Source organism: Amphiura filiformis, chromosome 2 (genome assembly GCF_039555335.1).
Source record: "Amphiura filiformis chromosome 2, Afil_fr2py, whole genome shotgun sequence".
Taxonomy (NCBI): Eukaryota; Metazoa; Echinodermata; class Ophiuroidea; order Amphilepidida; family Amphiuridae; genus Amphiura; species Amphiura filiformis.
The window spans coordinates 6,750,780-6,771,849 of record NC_092629.1 but is presented as its reverse complement, the minus strand read 5'-3'; the positions used below and the strand labels follow the sequence as shown (position 1 = coordinate 6,771,849).

The following is a 21,070-nucleotide window of genomic DNA, read 5'->3' as shown; positions in this document are numbered from 1 at the left end:
ACTTTCATTTGGCCGTTCCAGTTTAAATCTTCACCTCTTGCATGTAAGATTTAGAGAATAAAGGTATTGGTTTTAGCCCCTGGAGTGCATCTATTGTCTCATATAACACGGGCGACATCATTATTTTAAGTAAAATTTGTTTCTGGTGCCAAAATTAAATCCTTCATTTTGCAAGGAATTACCCAGGGCTTAAAATCGATCAGTCCCGTTGTTGCTGTGCGCCTCCGATTGGTCCAAATAGCGAATACGCGTATCGCGTCGACGCACACGCGCTGACCCGTGTGATATTGTGTCATATCACACGGGTAAGAACCAATGAGATTGCAGGAACGTTCTCAAGAGTTTAAGAATAAGTTCTTGTCTTCCAAGTTCCATAGGGGGTGTATGTATTTCACCTGGAATGAGCCATTTCTATGCTACCAGCACCTGTACACCACTTACCATGTCATCACAATTAAACAATTTAAGACAATTAAATTCAATCTCTACTGCATAGGTATAACACCACATCTTAAGTCAAGGAAGTTTAATTGGATTTTTCTCACTTCCTCCTCCCTATAACCAGACACAGATTTTTCTTTGTCCCTGAAACTTTTGTTAATAATTGTACATTTACTGTTTCCGTATGAATGTAAAAGAGTACTTCCTGTTGTTACTGAGAATACTATCATACCACCTTAAAATGGTAGAGTTTGACTTAATTAGTCCAAGTTTAGGTTTATCCTTAGTGTAAGAGAGCACAAAATACTAATTGGATTAGAGTTAGGGTTAGGAATTAGAGTTGGGATTTGTTTGGTATTCTCTTAAGATACACCCAAGTTTTAAGTACAAGAAGCCAAAGGTGTCTTTTGATTTTGAGAGGATTTTGTGTACCGTATGTTTTGTTCACCTGGAATGCTTGCAAGCGCTGTGATTTGAGATTCTTCTTAAATGCTATATTTTCAAATAAAATATAAAGACTTAATCAAAATAATGTGCATGTATAAACCACCCACTTTCTTTTTGTGTTAAAATATTGTGAATACAATTAATAGTTAATGAAGCTATAGGCGTACTATATTTGTAACAGCTATGTCACTTAGATGGTTTACTCACATGGTGGTGATGTTTCACCACTAGACTAGTGGTAGGTAGTGATATCAGTTGTCAGTGGGCATCACTTTGGCCCAGTTGTGCTTGCATGCAAAGCACAATCGTGAACATTCTGAATTTTGCCTTATTTTAGCCCAAAATCAAACTGCCCAGTAGATGGAGCTTGCTAGCCTGGTAACAGCTTTCTGGGGGTTCTCGGTCCCACTCCTGATATGCTACTGGTGGTGGGGTAGGTGCATTTTTGTATAAAAAGAGACTAGAGTTGTGTTCACATTGTCGGACGTACGCCCGGCAGAACTTGGTCGGCGCAAGTTGCTAGGAGTAGCGGTAGGCGCTGCCAGGAGTAGTGGCAGTGTGAACAATGGTCAGCGTAAGTTCCGCCAGGCGTACGTCCGACGATTTACTCTTGACTAAAGTCAGGAGTAGCAAGCTGGTTGTAATCTCCACCAGGCGTAAGTTGCAATGGCACCCGGTGTAAGTTTGACCTTTTGTTGGTCGGACATTACATTAAAAAGTCACAGAAACACCGGAAGTTGTAGCTGATGTTTACGCTGACCAAAAGTGAATGCTTGGTGGAACTGGTCGGCGTAGTGCTAGGAGTAGGCTAGGTGTGGACACGCGGTAGGAGTAGCGCAAATATTTGTGGAATTTTTATCAATGTTAGCATAAGTTACGCCAGGTGTAACTCAAAATGTGAACACGACTTAGGAGAAGCAAAGTTAAGTCAACTTTGGTTTGCAGCAGACTGAACCCCAGAGGAGACTTTGGTTTACTTTCAGGGACAAATTTTGAACATGCAGTTTTGGTGAAATTGACACTGACAGGCAATTGTCAAGTCCTAGCTAAGACCCTGGTCCCAAAAATATCATTATTAGCTCCTTGGACCGTGGTATAAGAAAGGATTGTATTAATAATTGTATATTGACTGTTTCCTTCTGGATGTAAAACACTGCTTCCTGTTATTGCTGAGAGCATTAATGGTTTGGCTTGGCTTGGTCCAGATAGTTTTAGTTCAGTTCAACTTTATTGGTTCAATTGGAGGGGTGGGGAATGACACTCTTTCCCACCACCCAATAATGCCACTGGGACCATTAGGATGGGATAGGGGGATACTGTAAAATGTAAAATGACCATACAAGAATGTGCTGCAAATATAGGTCTCATTTTCAGGCCTAGAAATTTGTGGTAGTGCGGGCGAAACCATTTGGATTCTCGCAAGAGAATTGTGAGAATCCTTGATTCGCCTCCTGCTGAAAAAAAATTGAAAAAAGCCCTCTATCGGTCTGATTTAGTCATCGAAGATGGCCGGTTTGGCGATCTGCACACAACGGATGGCTGTTTGTGCTATTAAAATGCCCTCTCAAATCAGTATTATTGTTCAAATTATTAATGATTGAAGTAAATTATACCATAATTCACCATTTTGAGGGTTCATATGCTTAAAAAATGAAGTATAGTCAAACCAGGAGCCAAACTTGGTACCTTTTTTTTCTTTCTAACTACTGTAAGCTTTCAATGTTTAGGGAATCCACATGGATTCGCCTGGTTGATGTTTTACAAGAATCTTTGAGCGAATTGATTCACAGATTCTTCATGACCAGGGGCAAGTTTGATTGAAACTTGCCCAACATTATTAAGGCAAAATCATCTTCAGAACAGCATAATATTCGTGTTTGCTCTGCATTTGCCCCTAGCTGATGTGAAATTGCCACTGGTTCATAAACAAGACATGGACCTGGGGTAATTTCCAAAAGAAGTTGCCCCTGCTTCAAGAGATCTTATTTCTACCCTATTCTAGGTCAAATTCAAATGTGCGACTTTATTCTAGTGTAAATGGGGTCTTCTATAAATGCATCCATATTACCTGTCCAGGTGGTATCCATTTCTCAATTTATGTTTATAATCCAATCCCCGATCCAATCATGGTAAGTGATACCAAAGACGATATTATTTAGTTTCTTGTTACAATATTTTGAAGAGTTTCAGATACAGAAATATGCTATTGCTATATTGTACCGCTAGTCTGAATTGTTAGGGTTAGGGTTGGGGTTAGCGTTAGGTAAGCTTAAAATTCGGACTAGCGGTGGTTCGGACTGACGGGGTTTCAGACTGACTGGGTTTCAGACCCGCTATATTTGTGTTGTTTTTTTATTGATATTGATACTTTGATATGAAGAAATATTACAACTGATTTCCCAAATATGAGATGAATAGTTTAATCAGATGAATAGTTTAATGAGATGAATAATATATTCATTAAAATTGAGTAGCCATTCTTTCATGGCCTATAGAGGTCCTGCAAGCTTTTATTTATTGGCTTCAAACAAAGGATTTGAACCGGCGACCCAGCCGTAATGCAGTCTATTTAATATAGCGATCCACCTGTTGTGCCGGGCTGTGGTGCAAGCATGTATTTTCTGTGGAGTTAACTAGTGTGTATGTTAGAGATAATGATTTGCTTCTATTGAACAGAGTTGAATATTCGGCCATGTTTGTGGCTAACCACATCACATGCAGGACCTCTACTCAGTGATTCGCTCATCCAGAAAATCATCAAAATTCAGGGTTTTTTGCATATTTGTTAGTTTAGCATAGATGTGCTAACATCCTTCACTTTTTATACACAATTTTATAACACTTTGGTCAGGATCACTGAATGGGCCTGTAAAATAGAATAGTAGTTCATATTATTAAAACCAAATGGCGATTAAAAAAAAACTATGTAAGCAAAATATTTAGAATATGAAAAGAAAATTATTTTGAATATTAATTACAGAACTAAACACAACGCAGTATATCAGGATATAGTCCTATTGGTTTGTATATGATTCTGATCTGTGGTATATCAGGGTAAACCCCATAGGTGTAAAATTTGAAAAGAAACAGAAATGAAGGACTTCCTCTTTACAGAACAGGGTGGAATTTGAGTAAAATGCAAATAAATTGCAGATCTTGTTAAGTGTAAATTTAATAATGTAAAATGGGTCTGATGCTTAACCATGTTCATATTCAAAGGATAGAAGGGGGCATGCTTATTGACCAGGGGATTCAACATGTCTGGGTAAACCCGTTTGGTGTAAAATATGAAGTAAAACAGAAGTAAGGGACTTCCTTTTCACAGAACTGAGTGAAATTTGAGTAAAATGCATATAGATTGCAGATCTTGTTAAGTGTACATTTAATTCATGTTTAATGGCTCTGATGTTTAATCTCTGATATCATGTTCATATGGGATGGAAGGATGGCATGATTTGACCAGGGGACTCAACATGTCTGGGTAAACCCCATAGGTGTAAAATATGAAATGAAACAGAAATAAGGGACATCCTTTTCACAGAACAGGGTGAAATTTGAGTAAACTGCAAATAGATTGCAGATCTTGTTAAGTGTACATTTAATTCATGTATAATATTTGGGGCTGATGCTTAATATCTGACATCATGTGTGTAACAGATTGAAGGATGGCATGATTTGACCAGGGGACTCAACATATGTCAGGATAACCCCATAGGTGTAAAATATGAAGTAAAACAGAAGTAAGGGACTTCCTTTTCACAGAACAGAGTGAAATTTGAGTAAAATGCAAATAGATTGCAGATCTTGTTAGGTTTGCTGCTTAAGGTGGTATTGGAGGCATTATGGAAGTGCTCCAAGCATGTTTTAAACAGATTAATTAAGAAGAGCAAACCGCACTTATCAATATGCCTTTTGTTTGAAGCAAATCGGACATATGGTTTTCAAAATATACCAATTTATATTTTTTTTGTATCTTATACAAACTTAATGAGCTAAAATGACTGGAGAAGCTCATTAACAAATAATTTTTGCCAACACTCTGCCCCTGTCCCTCCCCTCCCCCCCCCCTCCCCCCAGCTACGCCACAGGATATCATGCACATGAGAAGGACCGGAAGGACATTATTATTGACCAGTGGGTTCGGCATATGTCAGGGAAACCCCAGAGATGCATGTATAATTATATTGGGGGACATCCTTTTCACAGAACATGAGATTTGAGCAGAATACAGGTCTTGTATAAAGTGTACATTTATTTCATGTATAATGGGTAAACCACGTCGTCAAAAACAATTTTGGGGGAAGTATAAGATCTAACACAGTGCTAATTAAAATACAGACATCATATATCATTTAATGAAGTAAACTGCCCTTGCACCTTGGTCTGGGGCGGACATTTTAAAAATGAATTTAGAAGAGCAGCAACAACATCACTTGCATTACATTCCAGATGTTAAATCTACATGATATGCAAAATTTGAGGAAATTCGCACGAGTCCGTTTTATTTTAGGGTCATTTGTCTATAACTGGTCTTTACATGTAGCCCTATGAAGAGAGTGCCCGTTGAGGGCGCTCTAACCCCCATTTTAGGAACAAAAATGTGATTTTAAAAAAACGGACTCGTGCGAATTTTCTGAAATTTTCAGAATATGTAGTATGAACATGTAGAATTATAATCAAGCAGTTGCCCTACCTGCTCTTCTCCGAAAAAATAAAAAGTCCTATGCCTCAATGATAATGAAACCTAGGTGTTGTGGACACTGGAGGACAAGACCAGGGATAGCAAGCCTTGAGTATGAGCATTGCCGAGCCAATGTTTTCGTCATGTCTGTTTGGATCATTGCGCAATTGGATGATGTGTAGGCCTAATGCAATGCTTGCAGTCGCTTTGTGCTGTTGGATTTTGTTGGATTGGTCTATGTTAGAATTAATACATATCAGGGTAACCTCTGAGGTGTAAAGGATGTCCTATTCACAGAAATGGGTGAAAAAAGCAAACAGGGGTCCATTTCACTAAACGTTTAACCCTTCGTAACTCAATGCACCATTCATAAAGTTACGAATACCCAATACTTGACGTAACTTTACGAAGGGTCCCTGTATTAAATCCCTTTTACTTACAAAGGGTACAGTTCATAAGTAAGTTTAGTGATATGGAACTTACGACTCATCGTAATTTCCAGACTTATGCAGCTTCGTAAAGTTTAGTGAAATGGACCCCAAATCATTTATATGTAATAGTGTTCTGATAGACTTTTATTAAAAGATACCAACTTGATGAAAGTTGACACTTTATTTGCATATTAATGAGCTGGTTTGCATATCATTCTGTTCCTTGATCTTGTTACAGTGTAGGACACTTGTACATTTTGAAGTGCATGATTCTGTCCTTACTAAAGATGTCAACATTTTATTTGCATATTAATGAGCTCATTTGTATATCTTTCTGTTTCTTTCATAATTATCTTGATGCTGTTACAGGGTAGGTCACTCAGGGGTACTCCAGTTTGGTTTTGGTAGGAGTGTGCTGCTGAGAATTTGAAAGTGGGCCCATCAATATACCATTTTTTAAAGAAATTTTGATCCATCGATATACCATCTGTCATCACTAAAGATGTCAAAAAGGAAAAAGGCAACACTTTATTATGCATATTAATGAGCTTATTAACATATCATTGTTTCTCTTTCTTTTCTTCTCATTTTCACAGGGCAGTACACTCCTTGCATTTTGAAGACCATGGCCCAGTCCTTGCCAAAGACGCCAACATAGAGGGTGCCGACACTTTCGATATCTTTGACCCAAGGAACCCAATGACCAAGAGAAGACGAGAGGAAAGTAAAAGAAAGACACGAGAAGAAAGGAAAGGAAGGAGATGAAAGGTCACAGTTCAAATAGCGACAAGGATGTTTATGTATTATATTTTGTTGGCCTTGCCTATTAAAAAACCATGGTTAGGATCTCAGAATCCATCCATCCAAAAGATTCTCCTAATTAGATTTGTGAGAATCTGGATAGATGTTCATCAATATATTACGTTTCTACACCTGTTAAAAATGGGACATACTCTAAAGATTCTCATAGAATTCTGTTTCTAGGCTCAGTGTGGGGGGGGGGGACTAAAGTTTGGTTTGGGTAGGGATGTGCTGCTGTCAATTTGAAAGTGGACCCATCCATACACTAAGATCCACAACATGCTTGTCTTCTATTAGGGCACAGTACATTTGTACATTCATTGAATGACCTATGAAAATTTGGATACAAAAACTCAAACTCTGCAACTTCAAGGTCAAATTTAGCACTATGATTGTTTAATTGAGGTTATTGAACTATGCCACTGGAATGAGGCCATTGTGGTCTGTAGTGCATGAGTGATATACCAATATTCAAAGAAATTTACCCCCAAAAAATTATGATTCTTGATATAGTATATCAAGAATCATAATTTTTAGTTAAATTGGCTGAAAATTGCAAAGTCTTTACAATTTTTCCCAAAATGTTCCGTAAACAAATTATACCAAAATTGGCCTAAAAAAGGGGCCATTGATACACCAATGGCCGTAAATGTTTGCAGCACATCTCAATATGGTCATTCACCCCACCCCAGCTAGATTCTTGCAAACTTCTGACCCTGGAACCAGGAGAAATTCATGCGAAGCGCACAAAAATGTGCAATTTTAATGTTTAAAATGAAGCAAAATATGGCTATTTTCAGTCTAAAACAGGCCTACGGAAAGATGCAAATCCCAAATAAGATTTTTTTACCATATTTTCTTAAAGTTGAATGACTGGAATTTTCACATTAAATTCCATTGAGGTCAAACTAATCAATCAATCAATATAATAATAATCATTAATATAGCGCCAAAATCATAAAGCATGCTCTTAAGCGCAGGACAGTGGCGTAGCATCATAGGGGCATGGGAGGAACATATCCCCTCAATCCATTGAGAAAATCCCACAGGAATTACTGAATTCCCATCCCCTCCTCAATAGGCTGACTTACGTTACACCACTGGCGCTGGAGCTCAACACATAACTGCTCATATGCCTCCTGTGAAAGATGTGCTTTCAGGAGATTGTTGAAAGCATAAAAGGCTACTATTTTGAGTGTGCACTGCCAGCACTTTCTTGGAACATGCAAATGCCCTGTCACCAGAAGAAACAGATTTGGTGCAGGGTTCAACTAGACCTGTAGCCAGGATTCATTGGAGTTGCAGGGAGCTAGAAAATGGACCTGAATTTATCCTTCAAAGATTTTTGTGAATTCATCCTTGAAAGTTTTACCCACAAAAAAGTGGATCTTTTGTAACGTTTTCATTCAAAAAAGGCTGATTTTCAGTGTTTTTTACAGAAAAAAGTGGACTCTTTTTGGATTGGCATTTTGGGGAGTGGGTATGGCTTAACCCGGCTTTGGATTCAACAAGGCATGGTTAGGATTGATCAATATTGCATATCTGGTGAAATAAATTTAGGATTGAGCTGTTTCAGCTGGCAAAAATAGATAATGCAAGAATCCTATATCTGCAAATTGGGCTATTTCATTTAAAATCCATACTATCCCTGTGGAACATTTTGGAAATATCTTACACCGGGGGAGTATGGATTTCAAATGGAATAAACACATTAGGCAGCTCCATTTGAAACTCACACTCCCTCTGTGGAAGATTCAGGTTGAATCTTTCTCTGAAGGTGTATGAAATTCTAATGGGACTGCCTAATGTGTTCATTCCATTTGAAATTCATACTCCTGTGGAAGATATGCACAAATCTTCCACAGGAGTAGTGTGGATTTTATATGGAATAGCCCAATAGCTGCTGTATTAATATTGACATTTGACAAGTTCTGACTTTTGTATTGTATACATCTCAAAGTGTGATACCTGACAGCAGCTAATACACATTTTTTTTAATGAATGAATATACTGTGGGTCATAATTTTTTTTTTACCAAGAAGGGGGGGAGGTCATGATTTTTGCAAAAAAAATAGGTGGATTATAAAATTATTAAGGGCTTGTGACTATAAAATTTCTGGGACATGCTATTCTTGCATTTACACATTTTATCAAAAATTGTACACATTCTTTACTTGCAACCAAAATTAAAAAAATTTAAATTTTTACGCGCAACTTCTTTCCGTCAAGTGCACAGCCGCGCACACTTTTCTTGACCTTTTCAGACAAATTTGTTTCGGGTATGTGTGCAGGAAAGGGGTCATAAAATGTTTGGCCCAAGATGGAGGGGGTCAAACAAAATTGACTCTGGTCACTGACATATTCATGACCCCCTTCTGAAGAAAATGACAACCCCTAAGGAGTATCATCCAGCATGCATTTTCACACAAGCTGTGACTGAGATACTAAATGAAAATTTTGTGAATTTCGTTGCTGGCTAGAATTGTCAAAATTTTCAAGCTCACAAATATTTCATTTTCCTATATGCGTTGAAAGAACTTAAAATTCAAAAACCTGCCACTACAAATTTTGTGCAAGAAATCAACATTTTATGTGCATATTTCATGGCAAAAGTCTTGCTTAGCAATGATAGTTCCCAGGATTGATTAACCTCATTGATCAGCTCCATTGCTTTATTACTACAGCAGCTGAGTTTGCAGTCTCATTCTCAATTTGTGAAGGCTGGAACAGTGGGTCGTAAACCTGATAAATGTGAGTTAGAAATACACAGCAGACAGGTTTGGGCCTTTCTTTTGTATCGTAATCATTAGGCCAGGCCTTCTCAACTGGCAGCGCCCATGGCGCTTGGAGTGGCGCAAAAAACAGGGTGAAAAATACCCAATCTAAGCCTTTAGAAAACCCTAAAATCCAGGAGCTTCCAGGGGCGCTGCCACCTGGACCCATGCCAGGGCTTTGTCCCTGCACCCCACGAGGGGCCTTTGGACCCCACCCACTATGCGCTCAGTCGCGCACACGCTCCCTTGCAATGTCCTCCCTTAACATGTTGACACTTCATGATCACTCAAATATTCAAGTTGGCACTTCAAATAGAGGCCTTGCATGTGACGTATCATCCCGTAAATATGGCGGACTACTCAAATGCATTCAACAAAAGCATGATTGCAATCTACCGTGACAGTTCGTCTCACACACATAACCCTGCACTACGATCAAATAGGTTGATGACAACATTTGATTGAATGGACTGCACTCCGCCATAACTACGGTGAAGGACACCGGCTCAAATCCTTTGTTTGGAGCCAATCGATAATTTCATGCAGGGCCTCTATAAACTAGTTGAGAAGGCCAGCATTTGTATTAGCTGTTATGTCACAGCTTTATTACAGGAATGGAATTTGGTGGAAATATGTACACAGTACAATAAAAATGAAAATATTGTTGTAAAAAAATCAGTTGTTTGGTTTGATTCCTTGTTTGTTTGTTTGTTTAACTCTCTATTGGGCTCTTCCAGATGACATCCATACACCCCCTGTGGAAGACATGGCTTTAATCTTCCACACAGGGAGTGTGAAATTCAAATGTGTGACTCCATTCAAAATCTACACCCTGTGTGGGAGATTAAGGTCATGTCTTTCATAGGGGTATATTATAGATGTCATCTGGAAGAGCCCATCAGGATCTGTGATTATATGTGGAAACCAAAGAGTACCAACTCAGAATTGCCCCGTGCATATCGCTATGGTAAATCCACCATATTGGTTTGTCATGTATGGTGACCTAAATAGTGTACTCCGGCATTGAAATGTCTTTGCGCAGTAACAATTGTTGAATTTTTAAATAATACTAACTCATTTGGGGGTCCAACCCCCTGCAAAGACCACACCGCACTTCAGTTATTTGGACCCGAATAAATTATTCTGTAGTTATTTTGATCAAGTATACTTCACTTTTTTACACCTTTTCAAGTTTTGAGTTAAAGGGGGGTAACCCTATTGGTTTTGGATATGGATTGTCTTTAAAATTACATAATAATATCAAATATCGCCTCCTTTATGCTGCTTTGTGAAAAAGCGAGAGCATTTTCAGCGTAAATGTGAATAAATAGCCAAATTTGCAATCCAATACCTTGGTATCGTGAATTGCATTCTGGGCGAGCAATGCGAATGCTGACATGCTGTACAATGCCCGGCCCGTATTGAGCGGAAAATGGTTTTTTTTTCGTACCGTATCAGAAAAAAAGGAAACAAAATATATTTCCCCTTGCAATATGTACATTTCAAATGAATATAAAAAAGTTTGGGTAAAATGGAGAGGAAAAAAACCCTTCCGAGACCGGGTTTTGAACCGGGTACCTCTCGGGTAAAAAACAAACGCGCTAGTCAATTGAGCTATTTAGCACACCACGCTTACCGTTGCCGTTTTCATAACTATATACAGCGCACCGTCTTGCGGTGACTGATATTTCGTTTATAATTCCCTCCCAGAATTCCAAAGTATTTACCATTGTTTACAAACTGGTATACCTGTAAAAACCGCTGTGATTCATGATTTCTCCGAAATACATCGACTTGGAGCGTCAAATTTCAGGATAGTAATGAGAAAAATAGTATCTATTATGTGATACCAAAACCTCATCAACAATGAAAAAAATCGGGGGATGATGCTGTCGATCGGGTTACGGACCTTTAAATCACTTCAATAGTTTGGATGTATCACAGTGACCACTGTCATTGGCCAATGGACCATGTTTTTATTTTATTCAGGTGCATAGAATATGCAATTATTCATGTTCATACATCAAGCCTGACATGATGTTATATAGACCATGTAGTCAGCAATTGTTAATCCCAAGTGCACAGTAAACCTGATTAGGTCACATGACCTAGTCACATGACATCTATACGGATTCCAACTATTTCCTGCAGTATGGATTTAATTCCCCATATCAAAATGGATTTGCATGTGTTGCCATGGAAACTTGATAATTCACACCTATTGGGATATTACTTTCTGCAGAGGATGTGTAGTAATTTTCCCTACGATTTCCTCCACAAAGATAGACAAATTTACTCTCATTTCCAGTTGTAAATTTCGATTGGAGAGGGTTTAAAATCCGGCGGGGTATCAAATTTGATTATGACAGGGACGTGCGGTGTTCACTTACTTTACTGACCCATAAATATACAAAATGAGACTCCTAGCTATTATAATACCAAGTGGTCCTAACAACCAAAAGGTAGGAGAACATTAATATTCATTTATAAGGACAAATTGTGTCAAAATCAGTGCCTGAACTCAAATTTGAAAATATAGGCTACCAAAAAGGGTAACCTGAATGTATGCACGACATATAACCCGAGAGGGGAACCAAAATACCATGTTTGCAGTGTTCCCCCTCCTTAACTCTTATAGGTGATGCCAAAGGCTATATAATTGAGTAATAATGATTTTAGCCTTTAGTTGCGGGGAAAATATGGAGCAAAAAAGAGCAATATAATTTAAAGAAGACTATCTTTGTAAAAGCTCGTGAAAAAAAGCGGCGGTCTCCGGGCGGTTCTGTCCGGTTGGAGCCGGTTGCTATTCTAAACAATGGAACGCGGTTCACCCGGTGGTCGAGTTTTGATTTCATCCCTTAGTTAGGGATATAATTTCCTCTTTTGCCCTGCTTGGATTTATACTTCATTCAAAACTGACCTCAAGTTGAGAGTGAGATTTTGAACCTATTAAAATCCGTATTAATACCTATTAGAATTAGTTGGCATGATCTAGAAAAAGCGCAGGGGCGTACCAGAGTCACCTAGCCAGAGCGGGGCAAAACTGATCCGCTACTAAATATAACATTATCTGGACAAACGTGTGCGAAGCTCGCAAAAATGCTAAAATGGGCCAACAAATTTGGCCAATTCTGGTTTACCCTGTGCACTGTATTTTAGGATTGGTTAGTGTTAATTAGAGTTAAACTTTGGGTGACAGCGATGCTGAAAAAGGGGGTCTTAACAGCCCTACATACGCGTCACCTCCAAAGTTGGGTGCCCCCCCCCCCCCGGGCTTCTAATGAGATATCTATGTCATCCTCTTGGATATTGAACTATTGCTTTAACTCCTGGATATTTTACCACATGCATCCGTAAGTCGTAATTCTATTCATATTTTTACAAATTTTAACAATAGTGTGACAAGGTGTTAATATGAGGAATTCTGCTATAGGCCTAATCATGATAATATATGGCCTATAAATTAATTTATCATAGGTCAACGTTTTGGTAAATCAGATCAAATGAAAAAGAATCGCTGTAGGGAAATAATCGGTGACCTGAATACAGCAATAATTTTACTAAAAACTGTCTTTCAAATTCACGAGATTTTAGACTTGTTACACTCTTAGAAAAAAAAGTGTTCTTGGCTTCAAGAGAACCATCAAGAGAAACGGGTTCTTGAAAATTTGAAAAAAAAACAAAAACGGGTTCTTTCTGGTCTTTTCAGAACCTTTTTCAGGTCTAAAATCCCGTCTAAAATAGTTCTTTCTGACCTTTCCAGAATCCTTTTCAGGTCTGAAATGGTTCTTTCTCTTTGTAGAACCATATACAGGACAGTTCAAGAACCATTTTAGGTTCTACTTAGAACCGCTTTTTCTAAGAGATTAGAATGTCTCGTGATATAATCAAGGGGGTCCCCACCTTATCAACACTGGGACCCACCTTAATTGAATTAAGGGCCATACATACTCCCAAATTTTCGTTATTCAATATATTTCAATTCATTTTTATCTCTTAATGAATATTTGTTGAAAATTTTATGTCATCAAACCGAGGGCTTAGAGCAAGAACTAGCTATGTCCACAATTACATGTTACTCATTTCAGCAACAAGTGGATGGTTAATTCTGCCCTCCATAATAAATGCAAGTGTCACTTAAACAGTTAGCATGGTTAGTTAGACGCAAGTGACCATGTACATATCCGAAAAGTTACTTACATTATATAAAGAGGGCAGAATTAACCGTCTATTTGTTGCCGAAATGAGTAACATGTTATTGTGGACATAGCTAGCCCTCGAAACATTCGATATACAATGTAAGTTAAACATGATTAGCGGTGTAGATTTCTTTTTGACATTGGGGGTGGGTTGGAAATTTTTTTGAAGTATAGGTCTATAGTGAGAGCAGGACCTTTTGGCGGCAGCCTCACCATGATGAAGCTAAAATGGTGATATGGGCCCGGCCCGGAGCGAGCCTACACAGGTAGCCCGTTCATCGGGGAATTTAGGGAATTTAAGTTGCATTGATTTTATCATCCGGTTTCTGTGCTTTCTTTATCCGCATTCCCAAGTGAATGGAATAATCTGTCCAGCGTGATGACGTCAGTGAGCCTGACTGGAATAGTGTAATTATTCCCACCTTTGTATTCCCACCAAGTTCAAGTCGGTTCAAGTGCCACGGTCACCGCCCATATAACATTTCTCTACCCCCACCTTTCACCAATCATGTCTGCTCTTATCAATCCATATCAATTACCATATATACCAGCCCGTGTATTGTTTTAATATAATCAACACTTTAGGTGTTAAAATATCAGATAATTTCACACCTGGGTCACGATCATTTAATAGGCAACATACAAGGCATTACACTTGAATTATGATAGACACGCGACAAGGAAAGTCATTCACAACTTGAAAGCTTCCGGGATGTCACACTTCACAATGTGCTAAATGTCTTCATAAAAAGACTTTCAAAGGTGATATTTTTCACATATTATTAAAGTAGGCCTATGTGCCAAATGTGCCTTTTTCTATTCCGGTGGATAATTACGCCCGGGAATTACGCATGTTAACAGTACCAGAGATATTTATCTGACCATTTGGCAATATTGTTCAGTGCGTTGAGGACCATGACAAGCCCTCTCTGACATTACAAAATCCACCAGCGCCTCGTTGGCCAGCTACAATCCAGGAAAAAAAGGTTGGCACAGTTTGCCTGTCTTTTGGTATATCTCTGCCCCCGCTCCCCCAATTCAATGTTGGACCAAGCCATGTTGTCAACAGGTCCGTGAGACCCTCCAACATTGAATGATGGGGAGTGGGGAAGGATGAGATATAGGGGGGAGTCTGTAGAACACATATATTGCATGCATGTTTTCCTCGCCTCCCCAATTTTAATAGGGCACGCATTTCCATTGTTTAGTGCATGTGTGCCAACTATTAATTTCGCGGGTTGTCCGAATCAATTCCAAAAATATGCATCTAATTTTATATTTTGGCTTGTAAAATAAAAACCGTTAAAGGTATGGCCACCAAATTTTCAGGAAATAATCCTCACATTCATATCAATATATGAAATTAATATAAACACAAAATATTGTGAAATAAGGTATAAGTCAAACGAATATTATGTAATTGCCGATTATTTTCGAAGTTTAAAGCTATGATAACTCGTCCAAAATATGCATCTAACTTCATATTTTGGTTTATAAACTAAAAACCATAAAAGGTATGAGCACCAAATTTTCAGGGAGTAATCCTCACATTCATATCAATATGTAAAGTTCATATTGATAAAAAAATATTGTGAAATAAGGAATAAGTCAAAAGAATATTATATGATTGCCGATTATTTTCGTAGTTTAAAGCTATGATAATTCTTCCAAAAATGCATCTAATTTCATATTTTGGCTTATAAAATATAAAGCATTAAGCATATGGCCACCAAATTTTCATGGATTAATCCCCATATTCGTTTCAATATGCAAAAATTAAAATTAATCAAAAATATTATCGATAATCAATTACTATCGATTATCGATAATCAATAAATCCTTTTTTAAAATTCAATGTTTAAAAATGTATAGGCCTACGCAACCAACAAAACTGTATATCTGCAGTAATTTGAAAATATGACTTTCTCCTAAGTGCTATAAAAGCATCATTTTTTTACCATTTATATGCACATCATATCTCATGCAACCTGAAGGAACGAAACTTGTTTCCGGTTTGGATTGTAACACCTTAACATTCACATTTTTCGTAAAAACGGTTCAAATATTTTTTTCTGAATTGAAAAATCTCTCATGGTATATAATGGCCATATTAGGCATTGTGATTGACAATTTCAAACTTTTTTTAGTTCAATCATCATGGCCGTGGACACGTGATGCTCTGTTTTGAAAGCCATCCGAGTTTCCATTTTGACAAACAACTCGGTGCGGCAATTATGGTGATATTTGTACAGTGCCGTAAAATAAAGGTAGAAATACAGAAAAAAAGAAGGACGGACATTGGCAAAATTAATAGAATGATGAATATAATATGATGAAGGATATTGTAAAATAATAACAAAAAGAAAAGAAAAAGAAATCTAAATATATTCAGGGGCTCGAACCCGTGTTCCAATGCGCCTGTGGCAGATGCCGTATCCATTGAACCACAGAGCTGTGTAACTTTAACAGGCTTAAACTATACTATAATGCTATTCAAGATGCATGTATATAAATATACGCTCTACATACGGTATACAGTCCAAAAATTACTTTTTTACACATTTGTTTCATTAACTGAATATTTATATATAGCAGGTGTTGGCTGACATTGTGCTCACATTTATTTCAGTTTTATCCCGGGTAAAACTGAACTAAATGTGAAGCACAATGTCAGCCAACACGCTAACGATATACAGTTTGCATAAATAAAAAAGTAATTTTTGACTGTATATATGTAAATTTTTATACTGCATTTGAATAGCATTGTATTATAGTAAGCCGTTGAAGTTAGTCACAGCTCGTGGCGCAATTGATACGGCATCTGCCTCAGGCGCAGTGGAACACGGGTTCGAGCCCCTGAATGTATTTAGATTTCTTTTTCATTTTTATTTTACAATATTCTTCATCATATTATATTTGTCATAAGCCAATGTCCGTCTTTTTTCTGTATGTCTACCTATATTTTACGGCACTGTACAAATATCATCGTAATTTCCGCACTGATGATGTTTTTATATAAACATACATAAAATTGCCCTATCTATGATACGGGTGCAATAACATTAATTTGATGTAATAATAGCTGATTGAAAATTGCTCATTCAGTTCTTTTTATTTATCATTTGAATTAGAAGCAATTCGATGTAATACTACATTTAAAAATCATTCTTTCTTTTTTTTGTGTCAGTTTTCGCGTAATTCAGACCCAAGCCAAGACGCAAAACCACGCATTAGCGATGTTTTTAATGACCATCCCCTAAATAAACAAATACATTTTTTCTATTTTTGTATTTATCGTAAAGCCCTATCACTTATATGTGTTTGTGTGAAATATGAAGATAATACAACATTCCGTTGCAAAGTTATTGAGTAAAAACGGAAAACAGATGCAATATTTAGGATTTGACTCGGACAATCCAGGAAAAAAAGGTTGGCACAGTTTGCCTGTCTTTTGGTATATCTCTGCCCCCGCTCCCCCAATTCAATGTTGGACCAAGCCATGTTGTCAACAGGTCCGTGAGACCCTCCAACATTGAATGATGGGGAGTGGGGAAGGATGAGATATAGGGGGGAGTCTGTAGAACACATATATTGCATGCATGTTTTCCTCGCCTCCCCAATTTTAATAGGGCACGCATTTCCATTGTTTAGTGCATGTGTGCCAACTATTAATTTCGCGGGTTGTAGTTAAATGACCACTGAGTATTTCTTCCACCATGATCACACTTCTCAATAATCTCAAAGCACTAATCTGCAGAGCTGCCAACCCTTCTTGATCCTGCAGAAGACTTCCTCATTTGCTGACAATCTTCTGTCTTCTGCAAAGTAAATCTTCTGCATTTGCAGCCATCTGGCTAAATCTTCTGCATTTGCAGCATTCTGGCAAAAAAAATCAATTATACGCCCACTGTCCTGTCCTTTTGCAAAAACAAAGGTTGAGTAGCCTTGGAAAGGCATTTTTAAAGGTCTCAGAAAGCTAACATTCAGGAGCTTTGGAGGGGGCACTGATCCCTCGTAAGGGCCGCTGCGCTGCCCTTGGCGCGAGAGCGCCACATCCTATGCTTTTTTTTACACTTCGCAGAAATATTCCTATGTTGGCAGCTCTGAAAGCTTCTGAATCTGTACTCAAAGCTTTGCCGTTTGTGAAGTCCTTTTGTGGGAGTCCAAGTATTTTACATGTTCAGTGGCGTATCAGGATCAGTTGTCTGAGGGGTCAAAGGCAAACAATTCCCGTTCCTGTGTTACTACGAAGCGCATTAGGCATGGTCAAAATTACCACTATTCTTTTGGCCCGGCAACTTTATTTGATAAAAATTTAACTAACATTGCATGGCGAAATAATTGAACCAACCGGGTAAATAGCCTAGTCAAATTATGAAATCACCCACCACTGACAGAATTTATTTTACATGCGTCTATCTCCTCACACAAAAACATATCGAAATCCAAGTCGTGAACTTGAACAGTGCCTAATTTGCATAACTTCAAAATTGTCGCTTATGCGGGGTGAAATTTCAAAATTGGTCAAATATTTTCAAAAACCATACCAATGTATTTCTCTCGTCATGAGGATTCAGAAAAAGTGTAGTTTGACCTATCTCCGGGGGACCGAGATCTATCTCTGATTTTGACATTGAACAAATGGTCACAGCTAGGTTGCTCCGCTTAAGCAAAGAATAGTTTGCCATATCTCAGGCGGTTTTTTATACCTTGGCGACAAAGATCAAAATCCATTGAGCCCTGATGACATTGACCTATATTGTGATGTTACTTGATTAAACATTCAAATCAATGCAACTTCAATAATAATAACAACAATACAAAATCGGAGCATTTTCCAATTGTCATAATTGTAGACGCCAGTGGACCCCGAAATTTAACATTCGACCTTTTTGCCTATCTCAAGAACTCTATGTCGGAGACTGGTCAAACTATACATTTTCTAACTTGATCCGTAAGATGAGTGGAATACATTAGTAGTAGGCCTATGCTTTTAATCAGATTCGGCAACCTTTGCAATTTCACCCTGCATAAGCAACCATTTTGGATTTATGCAAATTAGGCACCATTCATACTTGGATTTTAGGGGACTTTTGATGTGTCATTTAATATGCTTTTCTGAAATGAATGATAAAATGGATTTTGTCGCCAGCCCATTCGGGGCTGGTACCTGTTTCAGGTTTGGGGTCAGTTTACTCAAGAGATTATATTTTAGTGGTATTGGAATGATTTTTTTTTTTTACTTTTTGTGGTTAAATTTTTTTTTAAATATTTTAATTCGATTTGTTAGGAAAAGTAAGTATGTTTTGCCGTTTCAACGAACGAAAACGAGTGAGTATTACCAAAGTTATGTTTGAACTAATTAATTATGACTTTAAAAGTTTAAAGGCCTAAATGTAACAATAATAGTTAATATATATAGCATCATATGGTCAGCAGAAGAAAATCTGACATCACCTATGATGTCATATCAGTGTCCTTGACCGGGGGTCATTACTCCTTGACCACTGAACAGCGTGATATCATGTTGATAACAGATCTATAGAATCAAAATCTTCATCATATCCCCGGATCATATCACAGATTCTCAACAATCTGTGATCATATGGACCATATTGATGTGAAAGTAGTTATCTATCATATCCTGTGTCGTTTTATGGATAAAAATGACTCAAAATTTTATTGATGAAATGGTTGCTATCATAAACATCAGTTTTGTCTTTTCAACGGGAAAAATCCGATGCAAAATAAAGTTTTTAGGGCCTAGCTATAATATGGGCATAATTTATGCATATAGTATTGAACAATGTACCCCATTTGACATGCACTTTTAGATAAATAAATTGTCTTACTTTATTAATTTAATAACTTCTTTATTATAAATAAAATGACACATAACTATTTGATTCATAAAATTACATTCAACAAAATGATTGAAGAGAAAACACACAAGGCATTAGGCAGACTGTTATAGAATGGAGTATGTAAGATGCCATGTCCATAGCTTCGCAGGAGTTTCCGACTAGCAATCAACATGATCAGCACATTCAGAAAAACACAGTTTAAGAGTGAAGATTGTAATGAGTAACCAGTCCTTTATAAATGTGCTGGCCACTATCTATTATAATATAGTAGGCTTAAACTATACATTGCGAATTAATTAAGTTATTTTAAAATAAAATGTACATGTAAGTTAACTCAAACCGGCAGTGTATATATCGAAAGCAGTGAAATCGGACATTCCTAGGCGAAGATATTGAGTTCGTAAGTTCTGGTATTACAAAATTGGAAATTGAGATATCGTGGGTAAAAAGCTGAAAAGACAAAAAAACCAACGACAACAACAACAACAACAACAACAACAAAACAAACAGACCAGAACAATTTGGAGTACATGTAATGAATTAAAAGAGTTGACATGAGATTAGGAATTAATGTTTTCTGCTGTTTCAGTGTGCATGTTCTCATCGTTGATGGTTTGGTGGACTGTCATGTAGATGTAAGCGTGATCCTAAAAATGCCTTTCACATTGACCAAAACTAATTACAAGACCTCTTCTACATTGAGGCTGGCTTTCCCTTTTAAAGGGAATTTTATTGCAATTAGTGTTGGGTTAACCACTTATTTAAGGTACATCGCAAACGTTGTCCTGTGCGTAATCTGTGGGGCTCAAACCCCGGAGGGGGTTCTCTCTGGTTGAAGGTGTACGGGGATGTGCCACAGTTTTGGGGTATCTTTTCAGCGATTTTGGTATATCATAATGGGTGTTTTTTCAGTGAAAAGCAATGCGCCCAATTGCCCGCATTTGAGCAAAAATACTTTTAAAATCACCCAATTTGGGGAACTTTTGGTGCCTTTTGTGAAAATTGGAAGGAATTACCGAATAGGGTGCAACTCTACATGTACGAGGGGGTATCCAAAAGTTTTTGACATCACCCAGAAGTGAAAGAGCTATACCGATGAAATTTTGTCAGTGTAATCACTGGTCCTTATGTACATTATGATCCAAAAATGGTCTCATAAGTATGTTTACTTTCTTCACAGGTGGCGCTAGATGGGAAGTAGGCGCATAACCTTTTCATGATAAGATCCTCCACTTTCTTGAGTTTTTTCACTGTGACCACATCATCCGTAAGTGACGGACGCCCACTTCTTGGCTCATCTGTGAGGGACATGTGGCCAGTTTGGAAATTCCTTTTTCAAAAAGCAATAGTGCCATATGATGGGCAATCATCACCGTAGATTGCTTTCATTTCATTATAGATTTTCTGAGCATTTCAGACCCAACCCTTCAAA

The 21,070-nt window shown here is 37.7% G+C and overlaps 1 protein-coding gene across 1 annotated transcript in view; it reads left to right on the top strand.

The window, feature by feature from the left end:
• LOC140137980 (uncharacterized) overlaps positions 1–7,278 on the top strand; it is a 114,199-nt gene extending 106,921 nt beyond the window's left edge. The window contains 1 exon segment of the mRNA XM_072159811.1: positions 6,597–7,278. Within this exon segment, the coding sequence (XP_072015912.1) occupies positions 6,597–6,765 (169 nt within the window). The 3' untranslated portion in view covers positions 6,766–7,278.
• The last annotated feature ends 13,792 nt before the right edge of the window (positions 7,279–21,070 follow it).